This window comes from Daldinia decipiens (assembly GCF_022478715.1).
Source record: "Daldinia decipiens strain CBS 113046 unplaced genomic scaffold F4813scaffold_35, whole genome shotgun sequence".
Taxonomy (NCBI): Eukaryota; Fungi; Ascomycota; class Sordariomycetes; order Xylariales; family Hypoxylaceae; genus Daldinia; species Daldinia decipiens.
This window is the reverse complement of record NW_026054578.1, coordinates 1-20,889: the sequence shown is the minus strand read 5'-3', so window position 1 is coordinate 20,889 and position 20,889 is coordinate 1. Positions and strand designations below refer to the sequence as shown.

The 20,889-nt window shown below is 31.1% G+C and overlaps 3 protein-coding genes across 3 annotated transcripts; 2 read left to right on the top strand and 1 right to left on the bottom strand.

Moving 5' to 3' along the window:
* Positions 1-1,129: 1,129 nt before the first annotated feature.
* Positions 1,130-4,959, top strand: F4813DRAFT_382481 (MFS general substrate transporter; the record flags this gene model as incomplete). The annotated part of the gene is made up of 6 exons (XM_049245807.1): positions 1,130-1,179; positions 3,168-3,425; positions 3,484-3,690; positions 3,740-4,081; positions 4,133-4,696; positions 4,776-4,959. 6 exons carry the CDS (start codon positions 1,130-1,132, stop codon positions 4,957-4,959), a joined length of 1,605 nt encoding a protein of 534 aa, XP_049096594.1.
* A 2,501-nt stretch (positions 4,960-7,460) lies between these two features.
* On the top strand, positions 7,461-9,321 carry F4813DRAFT_198271 (RraA-like protein). Its single transcript, XM_049239524.1, has 4 exons — positions 7,461-7,889; positions 7,951-8,125; positions 8,192-8,362; positions 8,441-9,321. Exons 1-4 carry the CDS (start codon positions 7,747-7,749, stop codon positions 8,714-8,716), a joined length of 765 nt encoding a protein of 254 aa, XP_049096593.1. The 5' UTR covers positions 7,461-7,746; the 3' UTR covers positions 8,717-9,321.
* Positions 8,875-13,653, bottom strand: F4813DRAFT_369658 (uncharacterized protein). The gene is made up of 2 exons (XM_049244449.1): positions 11,467-13,653; positions 8,875-11,316 (listed from the first exon to the last, which is right to left on the bottom strand). The coding sequence occupies exons 1-2, from the start codon at positions 13,503-13,505 to the stop codon at positions 9,417-9,419; spliced, it is 3,939 nt and encodes a 1,312-aa protein (XP_049096592.1). The 5' UTR covers positions 13,506-13,653; the 3' UTR covers positions 8,875-9,416.
* Between the last annotated feature and the right edge of the window lie 7,236 nt (positions 13,654-20,889).

Sequence of the window (20,889 nt, the reverse complement as noted above, 5' to 3'; positions counted from 1 at the left end):
TACGGTTGGAAATTTCATCTCCACAGGTAGATTAGTGCGTCAGGGGAGAGAGTTGTCACAAACCTCGTACTCAAGACTATGTTTTATGGGTGCCATTTATGTCTCGTTCATATCTCAGACAAATACCAAACGAACAGAAATAATAGGAGTGGTTATCTGAATATAGTCAAAGAACTATAATGGTGTAAGTAAAATTAATTGCGTTACAATACCATGCTCCGTGTAAACAGATACATGATCTCTCGGTAGACGTTTCTCATGTCCTACCTTGCACAACATCGATCCGTCATTTGCCGTTACATATCAAGGCATTAACAACTAGATAATGTCAAGCTGCCAGCAATCCCGTCAAGGCAGAACCAAGCAAAAGTCCGTATAGGGGGTTTGGGTCCCTTTCTGTCCATAGTATAGTCGTAGACGGGGTGTGTTGACTTGGATTCTTATAGGTTTATCCTAGTGTTTTACTCTGGGTCTACCCCGGAGGCTGAGTCGTACATACATAGCTAGCCCTGTACAACCAGGCAGTCTCATCGAAGGAAATAGGAGACAAGAAACAGATAGATTATGAGTTACCCGGGTACGTAAGGGGCCGCACGGAAACCTAAGGTTAGGCAAGGTCTATATTCTATATGTGCTATTTTAAGATGTATTCAGATGCATACGTGCATGCCTCTATATAATTTGAGTTGGAAATATCCCACCGTTCCTGCTGTAATTACCAATGCTTCTCGGCAAGGTCAACAGAAAAGCAAAGAAAATAAAGACGCAGTAGCCTTCTTTGTGATGTCCAGCAATAGAAGCTGTTAGGCACTACCAGAAAGTACACGACATAGATGCCTACAGAAGGTAAACAAGTGTCGTTTTAGGCTAGAGAGGGGCTACATATCCGCCAGCATTCAACGTTCGAATTTTTTTTTGGAGGGGAATAACTGTTTGCCTATTTTGCGCTGCAAGAAAGAGAAGAAGATAAACCCAACATAACAAGGATCTTCGTCCTCGCAAGGGTGAACTGAACTTGTGTAAAATTCTGCCAATAGCGTTGCCGACAAAGCACTACCGAAAACCTCCTCTCTGGCTCGATATAGCTGCTCCCGCCCCGTCCCGCCCCGGCCATTTCTCAATCGCCACGATGTCATATCATCATGCTATTCACGGCTGGCAACAGGTAACACTAATTAAGTCAAAGCACCCTTACGGGGGCCACCCTAATGGGGGCCACCTCAAATTTTTAAACCTTCAAAATAAGCATCTTAACTTCAATTCAACGTTATTTAATTAAATTAAATTTAATTAATTTACAATCTATTATATTTTAACAATAATATAGTTTTTTACTATCGATTTAATTAACAAGGTTTTATTTTCTAAATTAATATTGGAATTGTTAATTATAATTATATTACTTAATTCCTAAGCTTTTAACTACTCCTTCTCTTTCATAATAGCCTTAATATTTATAAATATTAAATTTGGGTTAGGTAATATTTTGCGCCGTTTTTACGGCTTCGTATTTACTAATACCTTTTTTAAATATTCAACGCAGGTTTTTGTTATAGCTAATTTTATAATAGTTTTATTAAAGGTCTTACCAATTTTATTAAATAAAAATTTTATTACAAATTTAATAAATATTATATCAATCTTAAATAATTTTTTAATTAAAATATTAATATTTTATAAATTTAAAGGTGTTATTAAAAAGATTAAAGCTATATTTTCGATAAAATTAAGTTTTTTTAGGTTAGAAATAAGGCTTAAAAAAGCCAGGGTAATACCGGAAACTTCCCAAAACACAAACCAATAATTTAACAATTTATTCCAATCCTTAGGATAAATCCCCGTAGCCTTCCAACTAACTAGTATATTATATTTGGTTAAACGTTCTTTTTATATTATTTAATAAACTGTAATAAATTTTCTTTTACCAAAATTAAAAATATAATATAATTAGTATACTTTAATAAATTTATAACAATAATTTCATTTTATTAATAAAAATATACCTATATTAATAACTTATAAAATATATAATAAATATATTGGGATAAAAATAATATAAACCTTATTTATAAAGTATTTTTAAAGGAATTTTATTATAATATAATTACCGTAATTATTAAAGATTAATAATTGTTATTATTAATAATTTAATAATTTTATTTCTTTTAAAAAAACCTTATAAAATTATTTAAATATAATATTATTATTAATTTAGTTATTAAAAGATATAATAAATTTCTAACCTTTAAATCTAATATTTTTATTGTTAAAAAACCATTATTATTATACGTATTTACCTATATATATAATAAGGAAATTTAAAGATTGGTTATTACTATTAACGCACTTAATAATTAACGTTTAAATCTTATTACTATAATCTTTAACCATAATATATTTTTTATAAACCTTACTAATAACTATTCTGTTATTTCCAATCTTTTTTATAATCCCTATTTTGTTAACGTTATATATATACCTGGCTGGGATATTTTTAATTTTAAAAACCTTAAATCGGTTAAAAAAATATTAATATTATTAATTATAACTTCGTTAATTTATTTATAATTAATTAAATAAATTTTAACCAATTTAATATTAAAATAATAAAATAAAAATTATATATGCTAATATTTACTAAAAATATCGGGCTGATAATTATGGACTAATAATTTTTTTGCAATATTTCTAAATCGATATAAAGAAAACGCATAACCAATATGGCTTAATATAATAACCTAATCGGTTAATTTTTTTTCTTAATATTTCAATAATTTCTAATATTTTTTTAAATAATCGTTTTATATTTTACAACCTAATATTTGGTTCGTAAAATAATATTGTAATATAAAATATTTTTTAAATGTCTACCGTAAAAATACGCCGTTAAAAATGTTGTTTATTGTTGCAGCGCAACGCAATTAAGCTAAAAAAATAAGCATTTTAAAATCGTAAAAAAATAAAAATTTAAATAATAAATTTTATTTTTTAATTAACTAAAAACTAATAAAATTATATAATAATTCGTATATGGACCTCATCGCGAACGCGTCGCGTTTTTAAGGTGGCCCCTACTAGGGTGGCCCCCGTAAGGGTGCTTTGACTTATAACGTAAGGAACGCCAACCTAATTGAGTTATGATCGTGCTGGGCTGACAGCTTCGATAGTCAACTTGTAGGACTTCTGTTCTCGGCTTTGGACGCATCCATCGTCTCAACCTCTCTCGTCACTATATCCATTGATCTCCAGAACTTCCTAGATGCCCCTTGGGTCGTTCTCTCCTATCTATTGGCCTACCTTGGCTGTGCCATTGGATTTGCTAAGCTGAGCGATATCTTCGGGCGGCGTGATATGTTATTTTGCTCATGGGTCCTTTTCATCGGCTTCTCTATTGGGTGTGCTCGCTCAACCACCATGACTCAGTTGTGCGTCTAGCCCCCTTCCTATTTCCTGTGTAAGAGAATTAACTGATATACTCGATAGGATTATCTGTCGAGCCTTCCAGGGAACGGGCGGCGCTGGCTTGTATAGTCTAAGTCAGATCGTACTCTTCGAAGTAGGCCCATCTGATAAGCCTAGCCTAATGGGTGGACTGGTAGGTATCACATTAGCAGTATCATATGTGTTAGGCCCCATCCTAGGGGCTGTGATTTCGTCAACAAGCCAGTGGACTATCATATTTTGGATTAAGTGTGTTCCAACTACCCGACACCTAGGTTAATTCTAACATGCGCAATAGCGTCCCGGCCGGCATGATAGTTCTCGTTGCCATTTACCTGGCCTCACCAACAGAAGTTATTGCACACCAGAGGGGGTGGAGTTCGATTCGAAAAATCGATTTCGTCGGTAATATCGCAGTCATATTAGCATGTGCTCTGCTAGTATTTTCACTGCAGGAAGCCGGCACTTACACGTATCGGTGGGATAGTACGACTGTCGTTGCAGCCTTGTCAATTGCGTCTCTCAGCTGGGTAGCCTTCTTCACATGGGAGATATTTATCGGCCTTAAAGGCAGAACACATATCGAGCCTATATTTCCCCTAAGGCTCTTCTTTCGACGAGTGTATGCGAGCTGCGTGATGTATGTATAAGTGGTCTGATGTTTAACAACAGGACAGCTGACGAGGAACAGATGTACATTTTGTACCGGCTTCGTCTACCTGTCTGTTCTCGTCGTCCTTCCCGAACGGTTCCAGATCGTTAGCGGGGAGAGCGCACTATATTCGGGCATCCACCTTTTGCCGCTGTTGGGTGCAACTTCATTTGGCGCCTTTCTCGCCGGTATTATCTCGCGCAATAGGAACAACACATCGTGGACGTTAATGTTGGCCCAAGTCTTTCAACTTGTCGGCATTGGCTTTATGTCCACGCTCAAGGATGCTACGACTGAAACCAAAGCGCAGTATGGGTTCCAGGTAATTCTGGGTCTTGGATTTGGACTCTCCCTTGGGGCGGGAACAATCATGGCTTCGGTGCAGTCGCAAAGCCAAGATCTAGCCGTCGCCCAAGGCGCAATCGCGCAAGCTCGAGTATTCGGTGGTGCTATTGGGATAGCAATTTGCAGCATCATGTTTAACAGAAAGGTAACAGTTGAACTCAGCGGCAAGATGGATGCTGAAGACTTAGCTGCATTACATCACAGCCCAACCATCGCCCCGTGGCTACCAGATGAGCTTAAACTTCTCGTGCGCTCCGTGTAAGTCTCAGCAGCTAGTTGATAATATTATTGGCTACCTATGCACCTATGTATACGAGGTTGACATTGGTTGATATAGGTACGCATCGGCTTTTACGAGTGATATCAATATCATGACTGGCATTGCAGCGGTCGGTGTCATTGCCAGCGCGGTCACTTACGAGCGTCGTCCACCCGCAATGTCTACTATCTCGCAGACTAAAGGGGTCTTGGGGGTTGAGGGACACAGTGATACAGAGCTCATATTAGTGGCCCCTCGATAACTCGTATTTTATCGATTCTTTGATAACCTTCTTATCCTCGGGCCCGACTGCAGGGGTATAACAAATTGGCAAATTGTTATGAGACGGTCTATTAAAGAAAGACTCTGTAGTACGCAAAAAACAACAACAAAAAAAAAGAAAACCAGAATATTTCATCATGTTTCACATAACGTAACTAGCTATGTACCTATGATAGTTTTGGCTATCCCAGATATGGAGACGAATCATCGGCTCCCCTTGGAATGGAAACTAAGGTACGTACCTATTCATCTGAATCAAATGTCTTATTTTCGTTAATCAAACTTCACTAACGTTATAACTGCTCTACCTACATATACGTATTTGTCTCTTTTACTTCGAACTTATGTACTTAATGATAATGATAATAGAATCCGATTAAAAGCATACGCTTAACTTAGATAATGTATATAATGTTATGTAATGTAATCATAGTCTTGGGTGAACGGACCTAAGTACCTAATCAATATGTATAACAGACAATTCAACTATCCCCTTAACTGGCATAAGACTACAACCCCCCCTGTAATCGGTATTGTACAAAGTCAGCTCGCCACACACACGTAATAGATCCACTTTTATTTAAATCCAAGGCCTCTGATTGGTCGGAGGCCCCTCATGATCGACGATACGAAAGGATACGAAGCTGATTCCTCAGGATCTTATCCTTTTTAATAAAAACACCACTTTTTCGAAATAGCCTCAAATCGTTATATATCGACGACCTCGTTTCTAGCCCATTTTCAACGTATTATTGTTGTTTTTTATATCCCTAGATAGCCAAATGGCCTCGCAACCCCCTAATATCGATTATATCGCTGCCCAGTTTGACCCGGCTATTACACAAGGTGATGAAACGGACCCTGCAACTAGACGACTAAAAGTCCGTGCAAATCCCAATATAGGCACGCATTTTGAGCCTCTTGAGATCCCTGATCGTTAGCCTCAAATAGCCCGGCTTCCTGATGGCCCCAACGACTTATTTAAGTTATTTATCCCTGAATTCCTTGTTGAAAAGTGGGTTATATATACGAATAAGTGGGAGCCCAACGACGATGTCTGGGATAAGCCTCATATACGGTCACACGACTGGCACGTTACTACTATTGATGAGGTTTATTTCTTTCTATTTGTTATTATTTATATGTTACGTCATCCCGAGAAGCAAATCGAAACGTATTGGCGTGGCGAGATGTATGAGGCCCCATATTATCCTTTTACGAGATATATTACCTTACGTCGATTTTAAGCCCTGAAACGACGATTTCGTACGGCTGATCCAGCCCTGGGAAAGATAAGGCCTTTTGAACGAGTCGACGAGTGGGCTAATTGGATTCAAAAGACCTCATTGGACCTGTGGACCCCTGGATCCCACGTTGCGATTGACGAATTAATCGTACGCTTTTACGGGAAGGCTAGCGAGATCACCACGATCCCTACGAAGCCCGATCCCACGGGATTTAAGGCCTGGGCTTTTGCTGAATCAGGTTATATATTGCTATTTTTCTGGCATATCCCAGGTCAAACCCGGGGATGTGGCCCTGTTGGCGTACCAAGGCGGCCAACCACAATGAAATTAGCCGATGCGACTGGTGACAATGCCCTTAATACCACACAACGTGTAGTCACCGCTTTTATCGACAGTCTATTCGAGACCGTGGGCTACCTCCCCTTACACGTTTTTGTCGATAACCTCTTTTCAAGCCCATAACTATTTAAACAATTACGTGTACGAGGCGTTGCGGCTACCGGGACGTGCTGCAAGGACTGTGGGATCGCCGCTGTGGCGATCCAGGCACATAAAGAATTGGGATATAACGAGGCTTGTGAGTGGCCAACCCCTGATAATCAGGTAAATCAGATCGTGTGGCACGACAACGGCCCTGTAAGCTTTCTAACAACGGTCTTTCGAATCTCTGATCGTGTATCCAGGGTGCGTACGATGCCCAAGAACGCCTCGAAGGCGATACGGGACGTGTTTGGCTACCAATACAAGAAGGTCCTTGATATCCCGTTGATCACAGACGAATATAATCATCATATAAATGGGGTCGATATCAACAATCAAATAAGGGCTGCATATAAATATAATCACCGATTTCGTCGTTTAGCCTCGGAAGCCTTGCATTTTAACTTTTTGCCACAGTTGATCCTGACCAACACGTTCTATTTACAGAAAAGGGGGTCCCCTACTTAGAAGCCTGCCCAATCATTGGGGGATTGGATAGATATATTATTAGAAACAGGACTGGGGGAGTACGGATTCGATATTGAGGCTCGTTAGAGAGGCTCAAAAACAACGTCAAAAGGGGGTAACACAAAGATCCCACAGCGATATCATCGAAAAGGTAAAAAAACAACCCCGTCAACGTGTCAGGCCTGTAAAGGCAACACTATTTGGGGACGACCTCGTCAGGGACTGACTGATTTAGATGAAAGGGCCCTAAATAGCCTCATTTATAGGCCAAAACAGACTAAATATCGATGTTAGATTTGTAATGTAGCTATTTGTAACTCAAAGGAATGCTGGTATAACTGGTATAGGCTAAATTAGGTGTAAGATTAAGTAGCTCGATTTCATTGGTCGATAGCCTTAGAATTAGATTATCTCGTAGTACTGTACTAAAAATAGTGGAGGTGTAGTTTTATGCCAGTTAAGGGGATACATCAAATTCTACATAATGCCAACGTTTTTCAAAATTTGTTACAATAATAAAAATAACAAGAAAATTAACAAAGGGTCTGTCTATGTTTTAATAACGGATCCCCATGCTATCCGCATTGCGCATCCAGCTTAGAAGTCCTTCTCTCGGCACCGCTACACGACGCGCGCAATTCAGCCGAGTTCGGTATTTCGGCAATATGACAGAATCTCAAGATGTTATCGTTAAAGAACTACAGAAGTACACAACGTAAGGAAAAGCAACACGAGCGCCACAATCCTAACAGCCCAACTAATTTCCTAAACTTTAGCTGCGACGTCTCAGACGCCTTATGCAAGCTCAAATACCATAATGGCGGGTTTTTATCCGGCTTGACTATGTGGTCCCCTCGACGCCAGGATGGTCCTACCAAGATCGTAGGCCCAGCTTATACTGTTAAGTACGTGCCGTTAGACGATCCATCGCCTAAACATCCAACCCACTATGTACGTTGAAAGAAGAAAAATAAGAAAAGCCTACGTAACGGGGAGAGGTGCTAACTATGGGTTAAGATTGATACAGTACCTGAGGGTGCTGTAGTCTTTGTTTCTTGCCCTCCCAAAACTCCAAACGCCGTGTATGGAGGCTTAATGTCGACCCGCGCCCGATTTAGGGGCGCCATCGGGTCTATCATCGACGGACGTTTCCGTGACTTGCAAGAGCAGCGTGAATTAGAGTATCCGGTATGATTATCATTCTCTTCAAATAATTATCCAAGCCCCCTTCCCCTTTACACGTTTACCCACGCTTAAGAATCATAGATCTTTGCCCGTGGGACGGGGACGGCACCTCCAGCTGAGCTACTCAAGGTAGCGGCCGTCAACGTGCCTGTGAAACTGCAAACAGACGAGCAAGACATGGATATTCGACCGGGAGACTACCTAATCGCGGATCTGAACGGCGTCGTCGTCTTACCCGTAGAGTTGGCGGAGCAAGCCTTACCACTGATGCAGAAGCAAGTTGAGGCGGATGATAAGATGGCAGAGGCGATCAAGAAAGGAATGGGCTTTGCCGAGGCTAGTAAGAAATTCAGATAAGCGTTTATAAAACCTGGCTTTAAATTGTAGACAGGAAGGATGAGACTCGTGTATCGAGTTTCTGGAATATCTCACAACGCACAGCAGTCTAAACTTTCTCATGAAATTTATTTACCTACCTTAGGTAGTTATGATACAAATTAGAATACTTAAAAACAAGGCGATCTTTAAATATTGGTAAAATATGAATCATATCCAGCGGGTTGTACGTCCGAACATATAACCCTTAGAATATGTAGCCTAGGTACAACTATCGCCTAGAGATAATGTACGATATTACCAAAGTCGCCGTATCTACCAATCCACGCAACAAATAAAAGAACAAGCCAGCCGGCTTAATTAGCAGCTTTCTATCGTACATTAGGTAGTTATGAGCAGCTGCGTATTCGATAGGCTTGGCAATAATGAACTACAAATACCTAAAACTCCAAACCCATGCCTGTCTTCATGAATCGCTATTGTTCCCGTGGTATCATGCTGACGCTATCCGTCCAGTGACAAATGCAAACAAATAAACAAACCAGCTTAGTATAGATGGTGCGACGAATGCAAGTCTATGCGACTGCAATAGGGGGGCGAAGGAGGAGGAGGGAGGCAGCCCGTCTCAACTATGTCTCAACAAGCCCGCGTAAAGATGAGACGGACAACACTACAAGTAACGATATAAAGCCGATGTTATAAAACACATTCGGGATCAACCTCACCCAAACCTTTCAAGCTGTTTTGTTACGGTCATCATCTTCTCAATCAACTCGGGAATCCGAAATGGCTTCACCAATACGTCGTCACATCCAGCGGCTTTGGCCTCTAATATCTGCTCCATGCGCGCATTGGCACTGACCGCGATGATAGGTATCCGTGGCCCCTTAAAATAACCCGTCTTCTCCAGCTCTCTAATTTTGCGCGTGCAGGTGAGACCGTCCTGTACGGGCATCTCAATGTCCATCAAGATAAGGCTGAGTGGAAATTGCCCATTGGCACGGTTCGTGTGCTGTAGTTTCTCCAGGGCCTCTACTCCGTGATTGGCTACTTCGACCGAACACCCACTATTCTGAAGGTCACGACGGGTGATCTGTTGGTTGATAAGGTTATCTTCGACTAGGAGGACACCTTCGATCTGTGGCGTGAGCAGCCTCTTGCCTGGCTTTGTCATAGTAAACGGACCCCTGTTTGATGCTTTGCCAGCAGCGTTGCTTGTTGTCTTTAGGATATGGCCGACAGCCTCCGCAGCTGCCCGAGCCTCTCTGAATGCCTCTTCACTCGGCGACTGAGCTTCAATGTAGAATGCAAAAGTCGAGCCTTGACCAGGACTGGATGCTACTCCAATAGCGCCATTCTGCATCTCCGTGAGCCTGCGACTAATAAACAGTCCGAGCCCCGAACCTCCATATTTCACATGAGTTTTCGAATTAGCCTGGACGAAGCGTTGAAATAAAGAAGACTTCTCTTCTTCGGTGAGTCCTTGTCCTGTATCCTTAACTTCGAACATAAGATAGATCCTGTTCTCCTCAGGTATTGGCGACGATGGCCTATCACCTTGCCATATCGTTTCCAGTGCGCGTGGGATAAATTGGACTGAAGAGGCACAATCCTCGGGACGAGTCTTAGAAGCGCTCATCGTAATCGAAACGTTTCTCGTCGGTCCATTCTTCGTGAATTTAAGAGCGTTTGTTAGGAGGTTGATAAGAACCTGTTTTAGTCGAGAAGGATCTAAATCCAGAAACTCGATATTGAGCTTATTATAAGATTGGTCAACTACCATAGTCAAATCGATGTCGACTCTACGAGCTTCCACCTCGAACATCTTAAAGGCCTCTTGCGCAATGTGGATAGGATTGACCGTAATGGGGGTAATAGATAAAAGATTCGAGTCCAGCTTGGACATTGTCAAGATGTCATCGACAATTCGTTTTTGATGCTGAGCACAAGCGATTATTGTCTCTGCGTTGTCTATACTATCTTTTACTAACTGGGAGCCTTCCTTCCAGATGCGGCCCGAGGTATCGGTTGTGGAAGAGTTCGATATGCCATTTTTATCAGGCTTCACAGACATCGAATCGATTAATTCTTGGGCTTTGGTGAGGCACCCGATAACTGCATCGGCACATTGAACGATGGCACTTAGAGGGTTACGCATCTCGTGCGAAGTCATGTCAATGAAGTTCTCTTGCTGTCGCTTGGATTCGATCGCCTCGTCCTTCCGTTGCCGCTCCTTTTCGAATTGCCATTTTTGTAACGAGACATCACTCAGGCAGCCAGTAAAGGTTTGAATTGCTCCCTCCGAGTTACTCACTGGCATAAAAGTAGCAAGAACCCAACGTGGTGCAGTAATCTGTTCGCCAGTAGTGTCTGTTTCAGTCCACAACGTCTTTAACCGAAGTTCAGCAGTCTGCGATTTGCATTCTTTAACGAGGGTGGCAAGCGTCTTCTTTAGGACTGGCATATCCTCATCGACGACACAAAATTCGAATGGCTTAACTGACACTTGGGAGAGGTCCACTCTGTCTAGGCCGCACATCTCGTAGAACACATTGTTGGCTCCGATCAAACGGCCATCGAGAGCCATGTCATACATCCCCACCGTAGCAAGCTGTGCCATCCTACGCAGGTAAAGTTAGCCTCTGGGTCTTTCAAAGGCTTGGGGTTATCTTGGAGCTTTGTTCTGTGGATTTTCGAGACTCGCGGGGACTAAGGAATGTGGATTGCTCCGTGGAAAGCGGAGGTGTAGATGTTCAAATATTGGTACTTACCGCTTGAGATTCTCTGCCTGTTGGGCCTTGCGAATTGCTTCTTCAGCGGCCTTTTTATGTAAAGTCACATCTGTCAAACATGCTAAAACCTGATTAATGTTGCCATTGGGGCCCCGTTCAGCTTTCAAGGAAGCCAGAACATGCCGGACACTCCCATCCTCCGCATCAAGATCCAACCCGGCTTTCTCGAAACTAGGAGAGCTTCCAATAGGATGCTGAAGGGGATAAGTATCTTCTACCGGCCGTCGAACTCTTAACTCAATAGTTACAGTAAGAGTTCGTTGAAGTTCTTCATATGCTCGCTGTACATTAGGTTTGTCTTCCTCGATGACACATGACAAGAAACCCTCGGGTGTAAGTGGATTTACTTGGGGAGCGCCAGTGATGCGATGCCAGGCATCATTAGCAAATGTGATATTTCCACGATGATTACCGAAGCACATTCCAACTGGGATGAATTCGGCGATCTGCTGAAACTTTTGGACAGATTCTGTAGCTTCTTTCGTCTGCATTGCGAGCATCGCCTGGTCATATGCGGCTTGCTCGGCGATATTGCGACCCCTTCGTGCTTCTTCTTCTAGAAGCACGGTAGACGCCAGGGATGTGGTTAGTTTCTGTCCTAGTAAGGAAATATATTGTTGGTAGTCATTATCATACGGTCGACGAGGATTAAGCCCGAGCAAGAGCAAGCCTAGCACATGCTCATCTTTTGTTGGTCGTATGGGGCAAATGATAGCCTCATGGCAAGGGTCTTTGAAACCACGCCATTGTAGACCCTCAAGGAGCGACTTTGGCAATGTCCCATTTTTGATTTGCAACAGTATTGGGGTCTGCGATTCGAGTGCCTCTCTAAAGGATGAAGACAGCCCTATATCGCTTCCATCTAGCCGTAGCTTCGGGGGAGCTATAGGATGACCCTGTGGAATACCCAAACAGCCTTCTAGTCGGCCAGCTTTTCCTGCAGATGACGACTCCAGGTCTTCTTCAACTGAATAGAGGATAGCAAGAGGGATATCGTAGGTCGGTTGGCACGCCTCCAGTTCTTGGATGAGCTTAGCCCAGTAGGACTTGACGTCACGGGCAGTGACCAGAGTGTCGCCTAAATCAATCAGCATTTGCATGCGTCTTTCCCAAAGCCGCATAGAAGTTGTGTCTTGGATAGGCTGGATAAAACCAAGGCACTTATTCTTCTCGGTGATAGGTATCATAGACCACTTAAGATACTTCTCTTCAGAACTCCCATCAGCTTTCTCTACAAAGAATCGCCACTCATCCTCGTTGCCCGTACGCTGTTTTGAGACCATCGAAGACATTGCCAACTTTATCTTTTCGCGGAAATCAGGCCAAGCGTCTTCTACAGACTTCCCCAATAAAGCAGGATGCTTGGAACCACACAGCTGGCTGAATGCTTCGTTGTATAGAGTCGTCAACTGGTCACCCCAGTAGATAACAATAGGTCTTGAGTCAGCGAGAACCTGGTTGAAGGTTTGCTGGAGGAGAGGAGGCCAGAGGGACAGTGCGCCGAGAGGTGTGGCCGCCCAGTCCAGAGTGTTGATTACATGAACAAAGGACTCCTGATCCAGCATGAAATCTGGAGGTGTCCAACCATAATCTCCGTCTTCTGAAGCCACAGATAGGGTGTTATCGTGTAAAATATTGTTACTATTTCCCCAGCTATACGAAGCCCCCATGCCATGGATGTCTTCTTCCGACGTCAATCCATGATTACCACCAATAACAGCCCATTTATTGCCGACTATCGATCGCGTCCAGATTATACTCTCGAAAAGGGATACGTGGCTTAGGCTCGAACTACGGGGGATGGGAGCAGTCACCCAGTCCCAAAAGGATCCATGGCGGGACTGGGATAATTCGACGAGTCGTGCGTGTAAGGAGGATTTTTGGCGTAAGGCGGGGTTCGCATAGATTGGCTGCGGCGACTGTGCCGGAGCAATCGCGACGACAAAGGTCGGTCTAGGATCAGAATCGAGAAGTTCAAGAATGCCGACGTCGGATATTCCCATTGGCGGGTACATCATCAGCACAACTAGTGGCGTGGCGACGTTGTTCAATGTTTGCGGCGACTGTATGCCACATGGTTAAGTATATAATGTAGTCATGGAAATAGTGAAATAGAATAGTTCCGAAATGAGCGCGGGTAAAAAAAAAGTTGAATTTTTATAAATAAAATTTAACATTTATATAATATATTATAAATATTGTAAAATAATGAAAATTTTAATAATAAATATTATTAAAAGTTATTATAAATAAAAATTTAAAATTATATTATAAAAATAAAATAAATTAAATTATTTTATCGTTATTATAATTATATTATTATGTTTTAATAATTTTATTAAATATTAATAAAAAGTTATAAATAATATAATAAATATAATTTAATAATAATAATTAATAATTAATATAATTATTAATTTTTAATATTTTTATTTAATCTTTTACTTTTTATTAATTATGTTAAATAATTTAAAATCTTTAATTTTATATAAAATAACGGTATAATACGCGTTTTTATAATTTTATCTTAATTAATATTATATAATATAATATATATGCGTTAAAATAAATTTTAAATAAATTATTATTTATTTATTATTTTTTTAAATTTTATTATATTATTATTAAGTTTTAAATTTATTAAATTAACTTTATATTACGTAATAATATAAAAGGAATGTAAATAACGATTATGTTTTAATTAATTATATTATTGTAAAAAAAAGGTTTTTTAAATAAAAAAAGATATTTATTATATAAATGCATAAGTTATATATAAATAATATGTATAAATATAACCTTAATTATGTAATAAGGTTATATAATTGTTATTTTAATATTGATAATTTTTCTTTTTTTTTATGTTATTAAGTAATTATATATTTTAAAATAAAAAATTCGAACGTTAGTTTAACGCGGTAAAAACGGGTTTTTTTTTAAAAAAAAAAGAAATTTTCCTTTTTTAAAAAAATTAATTTAAATTATTATTATTATTATTTACGTAATAATTTTTATATATATTTATAATAATTAAAAGGTATTATATTAATATTTTTATTAAATAAGTTATTTTATATTAATAATATTATTATAATTTTATAAATTAATGGTTAAATATCGAAAAATTAAGTTTTTATTATTTTAAAATAAATAATAAATAATTTTAAAGTATTGGTTTTATTTTTTATTTAATTTATTATAATTATATTAATAAAATATTAATGTTATGTTATTAGTTAAAAATTATATATTAATATATTAATTTATTATTATTATTTTATTAAAATATTTATTAAAATTTAAGTTAATAATTAAAGTGTTTATTTAATAAATATTATAGTTTATAATGCGTAATATAATTATTTATTAATATTTTTAAAATATTATAAAAAATATATAAAAAGATTTTAAAAAATGTTAATAATAAATAAAAAACTAAAATTAAATAAACAAAATTTATATAATTTAATAACGTTATAAAATTATTTAAAAATAAAATAATTATTTAATTAATATAATTAAAAATATTTATATTAAATTAAAAAACGTTATTATTAAAATTAAGTTTTTTTATAAAATGGTTAAATTATTTTTTATATAATTTTTAAAATATATTTTTAATTTATATATTATATGTCGCACGGTGCACGGGCCTTATAGCTGTAAGTGTGGCGTAACTGCCATATTAATTATAAGTAATTAAAGCGTTAATTATTTTTATTATATAAATATTAGTTATAAAAAAATGCGTTTTTTATATTTTATATTAAAAAAAAATAAACCTTTTAATAATATTTAAGTTATTATATATATTTAAATAATATTAATAATTTTTTAATAATTATAAATTTAATTTATGTTTAAGTTTTATTATAATTATATAATAATAAATGTAAATATTTATTTTATTCTTTTTTTATTATAAAATTATTAAAATAGCTATTTTATTTTTATATTATTACAATAAACTTATATAGCGAAAACTTATTTAAAGCCATTTTCTTAACTTTTATAATCCTTTTAAATATTAAATATAATTAATGAGATTATGATAACGATAGCATAGATAAGATAGCTTAGCTTATTTCCTACTTACATAGATCAAAAAGATTTCATCTTCTTTATTAATACAACTTCAACTTTCCACTCACTATGATCCCTAGCATTAATTATCTGCATTAAATATTAGAAATAAAGTGGAATATCTTACAACTTAATATTTAGGAATAAATAAATTTCGAGAAGTACGTATTTATTTTAAGTTTTATTAGATAAATTAAAATTTTTACGTTAAAAATAGTTAAGTAAGATAAAATAAATACATTTAAGCGGATTAAAGTTATTTACCGAAGCGATGGCGTATTTTTAAAAAATATTTAAAATATTAATATTATAATTTTAAATATTACCATATTAAATAAAAGTTTTAATAAGGTTTTAAAATAGTATATAATTATTTAAACGAAAGAAATAATTAATATTTTAATAATAAATTAAATATTATAATATATTTAAAAGATAGTTAAAAAAGAAATTATTATATTTATTATTTTAAAGTATATTAATAATAATTTTATTTTAATAATTAATATTTTATATAAAATTAAAGTATATTTTTAATTTATTAATTTATTAATTATTATAAAATTATAAAAAAATTCTTATTATTATTTTTAATAAGCATACACTAAAAAAATAAAATTAATTAAATAGTTTTTTTAATGATAAACGTTATATAAAAATAAGTACATTTATAAAATCTTAAAAATCGAAGAAAATATAATAACCTTAAATTTTTTAAAGATAGTTAAAACACAATAGATTATTAATTAAATAATTAAATAAATTAAAGAATTTATGGTTATAGAATAAATAGAAAAAATGTTTAAGTTGTTAAAAAAATTTATAATTTTTAACTATTTTAAAAAATAATATAATATTTTAAAATCAATTTAATAAATTAAAGATATATTTTATAAATATAGTAATTAACCTTAATTAATTTAAACCATTAATAAAAAAAGGGAAGGTTATAATTACTTGTATTTTAAAAAAAATATAAATATATATATATAGGTTTTTATTAGTTATAAAATATTTTAATTTACCATAATTAAGGTTATAAAACGTTAATTAAAACAATTTTAACTTAATAAAAACAAGTATAAAGTAATTAAAAAATGTTATTAATTTTTTAAATAAAAAATATTTTAAGCTTAAATTTAATTATAAAAATAAAAAATTAGTATAAAATTTAAACTTAACGTTAAAAAAATTTAATTAAGTAATAATAATAAATTAAATTATTTAAAATATTTAATAATTATAATTATAATTAATAAAATAAATATATAATATAAACTTATTTATAAAATATATATTATTTTAACTTAATTAAAACATTATTTATTAATTAATTATACTATATTAAATATTTATAATAAATTATACCTAATTAATAATAAAATCCTTTTAAAACTTAATACGTAAAAAGGAATTAAAGATAAAAAAATAATAAAAATTAAATTATAAATTTTACTTATTATTAAATAAAATATTAAAATTATAAAAGGAATATTTAATAACCCCAATAAACTTAATATACAAAATCTTATCTTAATTAACATAATTATAATAAAAGACTTTTACGTTAATATTATTTTAAAAATTATTTTTAAAAAAAAAGCTGATATATGATACTATAAAAAAACCTATACATTAAAATACAATATATAAAAAAAAACGCAATTTTTAAACAATTAATTAAAAAATCTAATCTTTTATTCCTTAAATATAAACCATTTAAAATCTATCTACTATTTATTTACATATTAATTATCCTTATATTATATTACAATATAACCAATTTTATAACTTATCCCATATTAACCATAATAAAAAAATATAGCAAATTTATAATATTTTAAATTAAATTACCTAAGATTTAAAACTTTAAAATCCCTTATAAATAACATTAAAAAATTAAAATCAAAAGGAAATTTATAATTAAATATAAAATATATATTAAAACGTTAGCTAAATATATAATCTTTAAGAAAAAATCAAAACGTTTCTCTTTACAATTATTTTAAAAAATATTTTAAAATTTATTTAATTTCTTTATAAAATATAACAAAATATTATAAATATTAATCATATTAAATAAATATTTAAAATTTATTATAATTTATATATTTTTAATAAAATTTAAAATAATGTTATATTAAAAATAAATTAAATAAATAATTAAATAAGTTATTAATTTAAATTTAAAAAATATAAATTAAAAAATAATAATAATATTTTAATATTTAATATTTAAAAAATAATTTAATATAATTAATAAATATTTAAAAAAAGGTTGGATTTAAAACTATTACCATTAATAATTAAAGAATTAATTAATAAAATTAAAAAATTAGGTTAAAAATTTTAAATTAAATGTATTAAAATATAATTAGGCGTTAATTTATTAAAAGAAATATAATTAAAATATATAAAAATAATAATTTATTTAATAAATTAAAACTTTAATTAAAAAAATGGTTATAAATTACCGATTAAAATATTAAAAAATTAATTTTATTAATATTTTAAATGGTATATTTTAAAAGTAATAAAAACGATTATAAATAATTTAAAATTATATTAAAATTATATATATATATTTACAAATATAAGATATATTTATTAAATTATAACGTAATTAATGTAAAAAATAAAAAAATAAAAAAATTTAATTAAGAATATATATAAGATATTTGGTTAATTATAAAATTATTAATATATATTATATATAAATCTTTTATTAAAAGAAAGTTATTTTTATAAAGGATGTTTAATTTAATAAAAAACTATTTTATAAATTTATAATAAAATTATAATTATTTTATATAATAGAAAAAAGGTTTATCTATGTTAATAATATAAAATATAAATTAAATATTATTTTATAAATTATATTAAATTAATTTAATTTATAAAATAATAAATTTTTTATTTATAATTTAATAATTGGTATAATTTAAGATAAAAGGAATAAGTTGGCGTTAAAATTAAATTTAATAAAAGGTTAATTAAAAAAAGAAATTTTTAATTTATATTTATAATATATTTAAATAAAATTAAGGTTAATATTTAAATTTAAAAAAGTTAATATAAATTATAATTATAGATTTATAATATTTAAAAAAAATATCTAAATTAAAGTAAATGTTTATAAATGTAGGGAGCGTATTATAAAGCGTTAAAATAATTTTTTTTTAAAAGAAAAGGCATATAAGATTAGGATTTATTATAATATAATTAATTATAAAAATAATTTTAAATTTATTAATTTTTGAAAAAGCAAATATTCTGGTTATAAAAAAATGTTGTAAATATAATAAAATAATATAATTTAAAATATTATAAAATAATTAATAAATAAAAGATAAAGGCTTATTAGATAATAATAATATTAAAAGTATAAACTTATTAATTATAGTTTTAATTATCAAGGGATATAATTAAGATTAAATGACTATATTTTATTTATATAAAGTTTTAAACAAATTGTTTAATAAGTTTTTAGAAATTTATTTATTTAATTAATAAAAAAAGAATTAAATTTAAATAAATAGTATAAATATATAATAATATATATTGTTATAATAATTATATTATAACTAAAAAACGTTTTTTTTTATAATATAAAAAAGTAGAAAAGATCTTTAAGGCTATAAAAATAATAGCTTTTTTAAAAAAACCATACTTATTCTACTATTTTAATAAATTAATATATGTTATAATATACATAAATAATATATTAATAATTAATTATAAGGTATATTAAAAAGTAGTTAATATAATTATTAACCTTATAAAGAATATTTAGGATATAAAAGATAAAAGATTAATAAAATAGTATTTAAATATTAAAATAATATATAATTATAAAAATAAAATAATTACCTTAAATTATAAAGTATATATTGAAAAAATAATTAAAAAAATATAATTTAATTAATAATTTATATAATTTAACTACATTAATAACTATTATTAAACTATTTAAATATAATAGAATAATAAATAAAAGAATTATTAAAACTTATTAAAAACTAATCGAATTAATTCTTTACACAACTATTATAATATATCTCGAGGTAGCACACATAATATCACAATTATCACACTACCTTAACAACTTAAGACCTTAATATATAAAAATAGCTTGCTAAATAATCAAATATTTATATATTAAATAAAAATTTTATATTAAATATAAAAATAAAAATTTAGGATTTAAAATGTTATTTATAATTAAAAATATATTATTAATTAATAATAATAAAATTAAACACTCTTTTTAAAACTATATAATTTCTTTATTTAATAAATTAATAATATAAAAGGCGTTATAACAAATAACCGTATTAATTTTAATTATAAAAGTTAAATTAATAATTATAATAAAAATTGCAAAAAAATAATAGCCTTATAATATTTATTTAGAAATATTAAGTTAAATATAAATAAGTAATAAAATATTTTTAATAATAATTAATAAATAATACAACTAATAATTAGGAAAAAAAGATTAATATAAAATTACGTTATATAAATACATAAAATATATAATTACGTTAAAAATATATAAAAATACATTTAACATAATTTATTTACCTACTAACTAAATACCAATTAATAATTTAACAAAAAATCTTATAAAATAATAATTTAAATATTTTAAAATATTATTAAATTTTTAATATAATATTATTATAATTAATAAAATAAATTTAATAATTAATAAAAAAATTATTTAATTATTTAAATATTAAAAAGATTTTATTATAAGGCCATTAAACCAAAATCACTAATATTACCTTACAAATTTAAAAATTAAATTATAAAATTACTTAAATAAAACCAATAATAAAAAACTATTTTAAAAACCTTTATATAAAATTAAAATTTTTAACCAATTATATACAAACATAAAACAATACTATTAAACGTTTAAAAGATATAATTAAAAATAAAACCAAAGCTATAAAAACAAATACAAAATTATTATATTCATTATAATTAAAAATATATAAAATTACAATATATTTACATAATTATATATTATAATATAAATATAATTAACAATCTTTATACAATTATTTTCACACATTTATGGCAATAAATAACGGTATTATAACCTAAAAAAAAAGCCTTAATAAACCTATTTACAAATATATAATTATAAAACTTACATATTAATAATAAACGTTTTAAAAAAGATTAATAAGAAATATTAATTAAACCTAAAAACTTAAATAAATTTTTTTAATAAATTACATATTAATTAATATATATAAGATTTAAAATCTTTATATAAATAAGGTAATAAAAATTCGTAATATAATTTTT

Coding starts and splice junctions, on each gene's coding strand:
- F4813DRAFT_369658 (XM_049244449.1), bottom strand. CDS start 13,505: ATGATGTACCCGCCAATGGGAATATCCGACGTCGGCATTCTTGAACTT. Junction 11,317..11,466: donor CAGGCAGAGAATCTCAAGCG/GTAAGTACCAAT, acceptor TTACCTGCGTAG/GATGGCACAGCTTGCTACGG.
- F4813DRAFT_198271 (XM_049239524.1), top strand. CDS start 7,747: ATGCTATCCGCATTGCGCATCCAGCTTAGAAGTCCTTCTCTCGGCACC. Junction 7,890..7,950: donor GAACTACAGAAGTACACAAC/GTAAGGAAAAGC, acceptor CCTAAACTTTAG/CTGCGACGTCTCAGACGCCT. Junction 8,126..8,191: donor CTAAACATCCAACCCACTAT/GTACGTTGAAAG, acceptor CTATGGGTTAAG/ATTGATACAGTACCTGAGGG.